Consider the following 11212-nt stretch of genomic DNA (forward strand, 5'->3'; position numbering starts at 1 on the left):
ACCCCCCCTCTAGACCCCCACACCCCCATCTAGACCCCCCCTCTAGACCCCGACACCCCCATCTAGACCCCCCCTCTAGACCCCGACACCCCCATCTAGACCCCCCGTCTAGACCCCCACACCTCCCTCTAGACCCCCACACCCCCCTCTAGACACCCCCATCTAGACCCCCCCTCTAGACCCCCCCCTCTAGACCCCCCCTCTAGACCCCCCCATCTAGACCCCCCATCTAGACCCCCCCCACGTCTAGACCCCCACACCCCCCTCTAGACACCCCCCTCTAGACCCCCCATCTAGACCCTCCTGTTCCTCTAGACCCTCCAGACCCGGACTGACTGTCGGTCTGACTGACTGATAACAACAGTATTACCTCTCTCTCTCAAACGGACCGGACCTAGAACCGGACCTAGAACCGGACCTAGAACCGGACTGAGAACCGGACTGAGAACTCCTTACTGAAGAAACGCTGCTTTCATTTGGTTATTTTAACCTTTTATTTATTTCACCATTTAGAAAGAAATTCTTAACATCTAAAATTTTAAATAAAGTATTTGTGTTGTCTTGTTGTTTTGTTTTGTCTTACTTTCAGATTAAATGTCTGTCAATCTCCTTACTGTTTGTGTTTTAAATATATATATGTCTAAACTGTTGTTTTAAAGATGTCTAAACTGTTTTAAATATATCTTATTTTTTTTTGTTTTAAAGATGTCTGAACTATTTTTGTGTCTCTTCCTCCATTTTTTCCTCCTTCCATTCTCTCTCTCTCTCTCTCTCTCTCTCTCTCTCTTTCTCTCTCTCTCTCTCTCTGTGTTAATCAGCTAATTAATGATTCTGTGACCCTGAGAATTCCTCCACGGCACCTAGAGAGGGGGGGGGAGAGGGGGAGACAGATGACCATATGAGAGAGATAGAGAGAGATGGAGGGGAGAGAGAGAGAGAGAGAGAGGGGGGGGGGGGGGGCTCTGTGGGGGGTGAAGAATCCCTGCGGGAGAAATGGTATTGTAGTTCCACTCTATTATGGGCTGTCCTCCGCACTGTAACCATGGCTACGGCCCCTGACCCCTATCACTGTCACACCATTCACTACTCAGTTATTTAGCTTCATCTAAAGCAACTCATTACTATTTCACACACACACACACACACACACACACACACACACACACACACACACACACACACACACACACACACACACACACACACACACACACACAGGTCTACCGTTACACCCCTGGTCACCAGCCTGGGAACCGGACTGATCTCCAGCTCATGTTTCATCAGGGTGTAGTGGCGCCGTCCAGTGGCTCTCTTGTACTGTCCTCTAGCGGTTATGATGTGTACTGCAGCCTGTCTACCTGCTACATATCATACATACACATTCTAAATAAATGATATATATATATGATCATATCAAATAAAATATACAAACTAAATAAATGTGTAGTAGGCCTATATATGTATCTATAAACTAAAACCGGTTCAGTCTTTGGGAATGTAAGGAAGACAATACAAACACGGATTATTGCAATTATTTTTTTTTCCCCGTCGATTTGTAAATGACTCGATGGTCTCTGCTGTTCAGATCCGTTTGGTACAGATAAAACAATACAAGTCATACAATACAAATCATAGTGTCTGTAAACGATCTTCATACGGTTAATAATCTACTCAGACGAACTTTATACCGTCCACAATCTGCTGACACCGACTTTATGGAGTTCACAAAACCCAGAGCCATCGATTCGAGAGGGAGAGTGCCTCATTCGTTCAAGAAGTTCGCAGCGACCGATAGGAAGAATGCCTCTATATTGTTCAAGATGACATTGTGTGATTGTACAGTGGTGGACGGAGGTGTTGAATTGAGGGTTGTATAATATAAGGTTAGCTACACAATAAGTAAGAGCTCTACTTACAGGATACATTACCATTGATATGGATTAAAAGCGCATATTTTAGACTTTTAAACTACCACAGACTGCATGGAGGAGCAGTGATGAAATAAAAGTCATAAAGATGAGTCTAAAACGAATCTAGTTTAGAAACATTCCTTCACTTCCCTCTGAATATATGAATAATCACCAGGACGTGATTGCTCTTTACAGTGATACAACCTTAGGACAATAATTAAAAACACAACTATTCAAAGCATTATAGAGCAACATGCTGTCGTAACTCTCGTGTGCTCCACTGGACGGGGGCGTTTCCAGGCGGACCTTCACCTGTAGGCGGGCGATCAGGTGGAGGGGAGCTGGGAGAGGGGCATGTGTTGTAGTGTTATCCCGGTCTATAAAAACGCTATTTCCGGTCACCTGCCCTCTGTGAGCTGTGTATGCCGGCGAACAGTTCCTGGACAGAGATTAATAAGAATATGAAGGAGAATGAATGTGGAATTTGGATATCCCCCCCAGCGAGCGTCCGTCCCTCTCTCGCCAATAAACCGATGAAAGTCTAAGTCCCGCCTCCTCTCGCCAGTAACGCTCATTCGGAGCATCCCGTCCCGTCGTGATATAAGGACTGGGAAGGACTGGGAAGGACTGGGAACGAGGCTCCGCTCATCTGGAGTTTACAGCGAGAGAAGATGGCCATGGAGAAACGTTCGGACAGTCTCTGCTTCTTTGTCAACGGGAGGAAGGTGAGTCTGCAGGTCCATCGAGTCGAGCAACGCGAGGGTTCTGGGAACTCAGTGCGCGTCACTTTATTAGAGGAAAAGACGTGTGCGTGTGCGTGTGTTCAAGTTCCAGTACTTTTATTTGTCAAATGCACAACATAACAGGTTAAGAAGACATCGCAGTCAAACCCCTCCCCCCCCCAAAAAAACAGTAAAATAAGATAAAAGAGATACAGTGCAATTAAGAACAAAATTGTGTGTGTGTGTGTGTGTGTGTGTGTGTGTGTGTGTGTGTGTGTGTGTGTGTGTGTGTGTGTGTGTGTGTGTGTGTGTGTGTGTGCGTGCTTAACATCGAACGACTGGGAGAAACCGCCTTCCAACAACAGCTGCAGGCAGCCCTCAGCAGCTTATCGACACCAAGCGGAAAACTTTCATCACCTGGCAAAATGACATCAACTGCAACTTAAGGATAAAAGAGAAGCCCATGCCAAAGCGAAAGCAGCTGTCCAATCACAAGTTAGGATACAGAAGAACCAGTGGTGGACACAAAAGGCTCTGGAAATAATAATAATAATAATAATACATTTTATTTAGAAGGCGCCTTTCTTGGCACTCAAGGACACCGTACAAGAGTACACAAAAGCAATAAAATATACAATAAAAAGGAACACTTAGAGTTGGTTGGACAGAGCAGTTGGCGTCAGGTGGAATAAGCAGTTTGAAACAGATGTGTTTTGAGTTGTGACTTGAACTTGGAGAATGAATCAATGTTCCTGAGTTGGGGTGGTAGTGAATTCCACAGACGAGGAGCAGAGCGGCTGAATGCTCTGCTCCCCATGGTAGTGAGACGGGCGGAGGGGACAGACAGGTGTATGGAGGAAGAGGATCTGAGGGAGCGGGAGGGAGTGGGGACATGGAGGAGATCAGACAGATAAGGGGGGGCGAGGTTGTGGATGGCCTTGAATGCTACCAGGAGGACTTTGAACTGAATACGGAACTGAACCGGGAGCCAGTGGAGTTGTTGGAGGAAATCCAACAGCTTGCTGACTTTGGAAACACCAGAGGCTTTTTCGAAGCCACGAGAGCAGTATATGGCCCTAGCTGCCGTGGCCTCACCCCCCTTCGCTCTAAGGATGGACTCTCCCTGATGAAAGATAGGGAGGCAATAACACACAGGTGGAAGGAGCACTATGAAGAGCTTCTGAACAGGGACACCACTCCTGAGTTTGACTCCCTCAACTGCCCATCATTGAGAGAATGGGAGAGCCACCCAGTTTGGAAGAGGTGCAGGACTCTATCAGGACAATGAAAAACAACAAGGCTGCTGGGCTTGACGGCATCCCATCCTTGAACACATCCACTCCCTGCTCCTCAAAATATGGGAAACTGAAGGATGCTTTAGTCATCTCCCTCTTTAAGAAGGGTGACAAGGCGGACTGTGGGAATTACCGCGGTATTTCCCTCCTTTCCACCATAGGGAAGGCACTAGCTCGGGTTTTGGCCAATAGACTCACCCCCCGGTCAGAAAGCATCCTTCCTGAGTCTCAGAGTGGTTTCCGCCCAAACAGAGGCACTACGGACATGATCTTCAGGCCCTCTGGCTGGTCCTGGCAAAAATTGGCTGCCCAGGGAAATACATCCAAGTGCTGCGGCTGCTGCACGACAACATGTCTGCCACTGTACTGACTGGCTCTGGAGACGAAACGGAACCCCTTTCGGGTCGACACAGGAGTTAAGCAGGGATGCGTCATTGCTCCAACGCTGTTCTCCATCTTCATTGCAGCCATCCTCCATCTGACAGGGAACCAGCTGCCACAGGGAGTCGAAATTATGTACAGGACTGACAGACTTCTGAACATCAACAGATTCAGGGCTAAAGGTCGTACCACCACCGTATCCATCACAGAGCTGCAGTATGCAGACGATAATGCTATTGTAGCCCTTTCAGAAGAGGACCTACAGTGCACCTTGACTGCTTTCACGAAAGCGTACAAACAGCTCGGTCTGGCCATCAACCTAAAAAAGACACAAATCCTCCATCAGCCACCACCAAACAGCAACACTCCCCCAAACATCTCCATTGACAACACCAGGTTAAAAAATGTGGACCACTTCCCATACCTTGGCAGCCTCCTGTCATCTAAAGCCACCATTGATGAAGAGGTACACCACCGTCTTAGCTGTGCCAGCGGGGCATACTCCATACTCCAAACTGAAGAAAAGGGTCTTTGAGGACTGCGACCTCCAGTCAAAGGTCCTACAAAGCGGTACTGCTCCGTACTCTCCTGTATAGGTCAGAAGACTGGACCACATACAGCAGGCACTTGAGAGCACTCGAGGCCTTCCAGCAGAGGTACCTATGGAGAATCCTCAGGATAACCTGGGAGGATCGACGGACAAACACCAGCGTCCTGGAGGAGGCTGGCATCTCCACCATCACTGCCATCATCGCCCAACACCAGCTCAGATGGACTGGTCACGTGATTCGGATGCCTGACTCTCGCCTTCCCAAACAAGTCCTCTACTCACAGCTTGTTCAAGGAAAGCGTTCCCCAGGAGGCCAAAAGAAAAGGTTCAAAGATAACATCAAAGCAGTCCTCAAGAAGTGACACATAGGCCATCAGACTTGGGAGGCCACAGCAACAAACAGGGCGGCCTGGAGACAACTTGTCCAAGATGGAGCTGCGCAGTATAATGTCGATCTCCATAGTACTGCAGAAGACAAACGCAGACGCAGAAAGGAGATTGCTTCCACCAAAAAGGTTCCACCCAAACCCACAATCGCCACTGCCCACCCATGCCCACATTGCCCCAAAATATGCGGGTCCAGGATCGGCCTCTTTGCCCGCCTGGAGACCCATAAGGACCAAGAAGGAGGACGGACATACTTGACCTTGAGTGTCCAATGATGATGATGTGTGTGTGTGTGTGTGTGTGTGTGTGTGTGGTAGGTAAATTACAGGTGAGTGGGCATGTTTGTGATGGACAGGTGAGGCTTTGTGATAGACAGGTGAGTGTTTTGATTGACAGGTGAGTGTCTTTTATTGACAGGTGACGGAGGAGAATGCAGACCCAGAAACCATGCTTGTGTCGTTCCTCAGAGAGAAGAGTATCCTTCACCCGGACCCCTGCTGGTTAGTTAAGGTTAGAGGTAGTTAAGGTTAAGGTTAGGGTAGTTAAGGTTAGAGGTAGTTAAAGTCACGGTTAGTTAAGGTTAGAGTTAGTTAAGGTAAGGGTTAGTTAAGGTTAGCGGTGGTTAAGTTTAGGATTAGTTAAGGTTAGGGTAAGTTAAGGTTAGAGGTGGTTAAGGTAGGGGTTAGTTAGGGTGAGAAGTGGTTAAGGTTAGGGTTAGTTAAGGTTAGCCGTGGTTATGGTTAGAGGTGGCCAAGGTTAGGGTTAGTTAAGGTTAGCAGTGGGTAAGGTTAGAGGTGGTTAGGGTTAGTTAAGGTTAAGGTCACCTTAACAGCCGCTCCAGTGAGGCTGACCGGGACCAAGGTCAGCTGCGGCGGCGGAGGCTGTGGGGCGTGTACCGTCATGGTGTCACGATACGACCCCCTCAGCCGCACCATCCAGTATCCTTTACACTGTCTAACCCCTACCTGCTCCTTAAGGACCTGTCTCTGAACTGTCTAACCCCTAGCTGCTCCTTAAGGACCTGTCTCTGAACTGTCTAACCCCTACCTGTTCCTTAATGACCTGGCTCTGTACTGTCTAACCCCTACCTGCTCCTTAATGACCTGTCTCTGAACTGTTTAACCCCTACCTGCTCCTTAATGACCTGTCTCTGAACTGTCTAACCCCTGCCTGTTCCTTAATGACCTGGCTCTGTACTGTCTAACCCCTACCTGCTCCTTAAGGACCTGTCTCTGTACTGTCTAACCCCTACCTGCTGCTTAATGACCTGTCTCCGTACTGTCTAACCCCTACTAACATATAAACATGCTAACAACTAACATCACTATCATCTATGGTATGTTTAGCTTCAAGTGTAGCTACACATTGGCTCCTTGAGGGTGGCTTTAGTCTATGAGGTCGGCTGAGGCTATCAGAGCCCTGAACTCAGTGAACTCAGTCACTAAGTGATACCGGAGCCCTGGACAATCACCCTACCCCTCCCCCTGCACTTTGACACTCTTACCCTGGCCATATTGCACCATACATCTTGTACATCTCCCTGTTTATCCAGTTTTAATTGTACATTTATTTAAAACTTATATTGCATTTTATTTCATTATATTTTTATTCTATTGTATTTTATAAATTTTTAAGCACAGAAAATACAGAGTATGTCACACAAACATTTCACTAAATATCCTTGGAGTATGTGACAAATAAAAAACTTTTGAATCTGTGAGAGCTGAGGACTCCATTACCCATGGTGCCCATCACGGTGAGGACTCCATTACCCGTGGTGCCCATCACGGTGAGGACTCCATTACCCATGGTGCCCATCACGGTGAGGACTCCATTACCCGTGGTGCCCATCACGGTGAGGACTCCATTACCCATGGTGCCCATCACGGTGAGGACTCCATTACCCATGGTGCCCATCACGGTGAGGACTCCATTACCCATGGTGCCCATCACGGTGAGGACTCCATTACCCGTGGTTCCCTTCACCGCACGACTGCAGACATTTCTCGGCCAACGCCTGCCTGCTTCCTGTCTGCCAGCTGGCCGGCGCGGCCGTCACCACCGTGGAGGGGGTGGGCTCCACCAAGACCAGGCTGCACCCGGTCCAGGTCACCTCCCCTCACGACTCACCCCCCCTCACACCCCGACTCACCTCCCCTCACAACTCACCCCCCCTCACACCACGACTCACCTCCCCTCAACCCCCTACAGTAGACTAGACTCACCTCCCCTCACACCCCCTACAGTAGACTAGACTCACCTCCCCTCACACCCCCTACAGTAGACTAGACTCACCTCCCCTCACACCACCTACAGTAGACTAGACTCACCTCCCCTCACACCCCCTACAGTAGACTAGACTCACCTCCCCTTACACCACCTACAGTAGACTAGACTCACCTCCCCTCACCCTGCAGTAGACTAGACTCACCTCCCCTCACCCTACAGTAGACTAGACTCACCTCCCCTCACCCTGCAGTATACAGACTAGACTCACCTCCCCTTACACCACTTACAGTAGACTAGACTCACCTCCCCTCACCCTGCAGTACACACACTAGACTCACCTCCCCTCACTCCGCAGTATACAGACTAGACTCACCTCCCCTCACACCCCCTACAGTAGACTAGACTCACCTCCCCTCACCCTCAGTACACACACTAGACTCACCTCCCCTCACCCTGCAGTATACAGACTAGACTCACCTCCCCTTACACCACTTACAGTAGACTAGACTCACCTCCCCTCACCCTGCAGTACACACACTAGACTCACCTCCCCTCACTCCGCAGTATACACACTAGACTCACCTCCCCTCACCTTCAGTATACAGACTGCAGCCTGTCTGTTCCAGGAGCGGCTGGCTAAGGCCCACGGGTCCCAGTGTGGGTTCTGCAGCCCAGGCATGGTGATGTCCATGTACACCCTGCTGAGGAACCACGCCACGCCCAGCATGGAGCACATCAGGGAGGCTCTGGGAGGTAGCACACACACGCACGCGCGCACGCACACGCACGCACACACACATACATGCATACATGCACACACACACACACATACATATACACACAGAAACATACACTTACATGTACACACATATACACACACGTATAGCACACACACACACACACACACACACACACACATAAACATACACTTACACGTACACACATATACACACACGCACGTGCACATACACAAAGCATGCTAAATTGTGTGTGTTGCTAGGTAACCTGTGCAGGTGTACCGGCTATCGGCCAATCATCGACAGCTGCAGGACCTTCACCCAGGTACGAGGACCTCACCTGTGGATACCATGACATCGCCATGACATCACCATGACGTCACCATGACATCACCATGACATCGCGGCGTCATGATGACACCCGTTGCCTCTCTGCAGGAGTCCCAGTGTTGCCAAGGCAACGGAGGGGTCGGCTGCTGCATGGACGCGGAGGAAACACCCGGAGCGGAGCCTGTGAGTCCCTTAAACCAGGCCCTTAAACCCCCCTTAAACGGGTCTAGTCCCTTAAACCCGGCCCTTAAACCCGGCCCTTAAACGGGGATAGTCCCTTAAAACAGGGAATTAAACTAGGCCCTTAAACTGGTCTGGTCCCTTAAACCAGTCTCTGGGACTAGTTGAGTCTAGTTGAGACTAGTAATGGGTGTGGTTCCCTGTGCTGCAGTCCGCCCCCCAGCTGTTCCCCACGGAGGACCTGCTGCCCCTGGACCCGACCCAGGACCTGATCTTCCCTCCTGAGCTGATGGTAGGACGGACCCGCTCCTCTGAACCGGCCTCCCACCTGCCGGCATTCAGACCCCCTTCATACTCCATGCATGTTCCACTGGACTAGTGAAGCATTATGTTTGTCGGTTTGTCCCTAATCACGTCATTTCATCAAACTTATTTTTTCCTCAACAAGTATTTAACCACTGGAAGGGTTTCATCTTTCAATCGGACAACACATGATGAGCGCCTCAGCGTTCCCCCATGTTTCAGAGGGAGCCGAGCGTTGACGTAGCGCGTTAACGTTAATGTTGTCCTGTCCCCCTCGCACCAGCGGATGGCGCTGACGGAGCCCCAGCAGACGCGCTGGTTCCGGGGGGAGAGGGTGTCCTGGGTGTCCCCGGTCTCCCTGGAGGAACTGGTTCTCCTGAAGACCACCCACCCCCGGGCCCCGCTGCTTCTGGGGAACACCAACTTAGGTCAGCAAGGACCGGCTCTGTAATCGCTCTGTAGCTCTTGTCAGCATCGTCTATATCCATCCGGCCTGTACTGGTGCATCAGTGTGTGACTGGTCAGACTGGGCTCTCTGCGTTCCAGGTCCGGAGATGAAGTTCAGAGGGGTGGTTCACCCGCTCATCATCTCCCCCAGCAGGGTGGCTCCTCTGTTTGAGGTCATCCACACCCCGCAAGGCAAGAACCCCTTCTGTCCTCCAGTAGAACCTCTTCTGTCCTCCAGTAGAACCCCTTCTGTCCTCCAGTAGAACCTCTTCTGTCCTCCAGTAGAACCTCTTCTGTCCTCCAGTAGAACCCCTTCTTTCCTCCAGTAGAACCCCTTCTGTCCTCCAGTAAAACCTCTTCTGTCCTCCACTAGAACCCCGCAGAACCTCGTCTGCCGTAGTAGTAGGGTGTATTTGGGGGCGTGTCTCCTGGTAGAAGGGTGTATTTGGGGGCGTGTCTCCTGGTAGAAGGGTGTATTTGGGGGCGTGTCTCTAGGTGGTAGGGTGTAATGTGGGCGTGTCTCCAGGTGGTAGGGTGTAATGTGGGCGTGTCTCTAGGTGATAAGGTGTAATGTGGGCGTGTCTCCAGGTGGTAGGGTGTAATGTGGGCGTGTCTCCAGGTGGTAGGGTGTAATGTGGGCGTGTCTCCAGGTGGTAGGGTGTAATGTGGGCGTGTCTCCAGGGGTGTGGGTGGGTGCAGGTCTGTCTCTGACCCAGTTCCGGATGGTCCTGGAGGCCCGGGTGGAGGCTCTGCCCCAGGAGAAGACGGAGCTGTACCGGGCTCTGCTGGAGCAGCTGAGGGCGCTGGCGGGCCAGCAGATCCGCAACGTAGCGGTGAGTCCCCCACTCTGGACCACACAGGACCACTGGGACTGAGACCGCATTACGGATTCATGTAGAAACACTTCTGTTGCTGTGCTCTCATTTGGTCTCCTCCTCCTCCTCCTCTCTGTCCTCCTCCTCCTCCTCTCTGTCCTCCTCCTCCCCCTCCTCTCTGTCCTTCCATCTGTCCTCCTCCTCCTCCTCTCTGTCCTCCTCCTCCTCCTCCTCTCTGTCCTCCTCCTCCTCCTCCTCCTCCTCCTCTCTGTCCTTCCATCTGTCCTCCTCCTCCTCCTCTCTGTCCTCCTCCTCCTCTCTGTCCTCCTTCTCCTCCTCCTCTCTGTCCTCCTCCTCCTCCTCCTCCTCTCTGTCCTTCCATCTGTCCTCCTCCTCCTCCTCTCTGTCCTCCTCCTCCTCCTCCTCCTCCTCCTCCTCCTCCTCCTCTTCCTCCTCCTCCTAGTCCCTGGGGGGGAACATCGTGAGTGCTCTCCCCAACTCCGACCTCAACCCGGTGTTGGCGGCCGGGGGCTGCAGGCTGAGGGTGGCCTCGGACGGTGAGTGACCCCTGAGTGACCCCAGACTGACCCCAGACTGACCCCTGAGTGACCCCTGAGTGACCTCTGAGTGACCCCTGAGTGACCTCTGAGTGACCCCTGAGTGACCCCTGAGTGACCTCTGAGTGACCTCTGAGTGACCCCTGAGTGACCCCTGAGTGACCCCTGAGTGACCCCTGACCTGTGCTGTGGGGGGGTCCCCTGGTCTCCCTGCAGGGGGCAGCAGAGAGGTGCCCCTGGACCAGGACTTCTTCACGGGCTTCAGGACCACGCTGCTGGGGCCGGCCGACGTCCTCGTGGCCGTGTTCGTCCCCCAGACCCGGCCGGTGAGGACACAGGAAGTGACGTCACAGGACGGGATGTGACAGG

At 51.6% G+C, this 11212-nt stretch overlaps 1 protein-coding gene across 1 annotated transcript in view; it reads left to right on the forward strand.

Moving 5' to 3' along the window:
• Positions 1-2389: 2389 nt before the first annotated feature.
• Positions 2390-11212, forward strand: part of aox6 (aldehyde oxidase 6) — a 20494-nt gene continuing 11671 nt past the window's right edge. Inside the window, exons 1-13 of the mRNA XM_084487805.1 lie at positions 2390-2635; positions 5663-5720; positions 6087-6183; positions 7245-7353; positions 8101-8227; positions 8475-8536; positions 8650-8724; positions 8933-9013; positions 9308-9452; positions 9571-9663; positions 10153-10304; positions 10750-10843; positions 11060-11169. Of these exons, the coding sequence (XP_084343931.1) occupies positions 2582-2635; positions 5663-5720; positions 6087-6183; positions 7245-7353; positions 8101-8227; positions 8475-8536; positions 8650-8724; positions 8933-9013; positions 9308-9452; positions 9571-9663; positions 10153-10304; positions 10750-10843; positions 11060-11169 (1257 nt within the window). The 5' untranslated portion in view covers positions 2390-2581. The remainder of the gene's footprint in view (positions 2636-5662; positions 5721-6086; positions 6184-7244; positions 7354-8100; positions 8228-8474; positions 8537-8649; positions 8725-8932; positions 9014-9307; positions 9453-9570; positions 9664-10152; positions 10305-10749; positions 10844-11059; positions 11170-11212) is intronic.

The sequence above is a fragment of the Micromesistius poutassou genome, assembly GCF_964030765.1.
Source record: "Micromesistius poutassou genome assembly, chromosome: 24".
In the NCBI taxonomy this organism is placed as follows: Eukaryota; Metazoa; Chordata; class Actinopteri; order Gadiformes; family Gadidae; genus Micromesistius; species Micromesistius poutassou.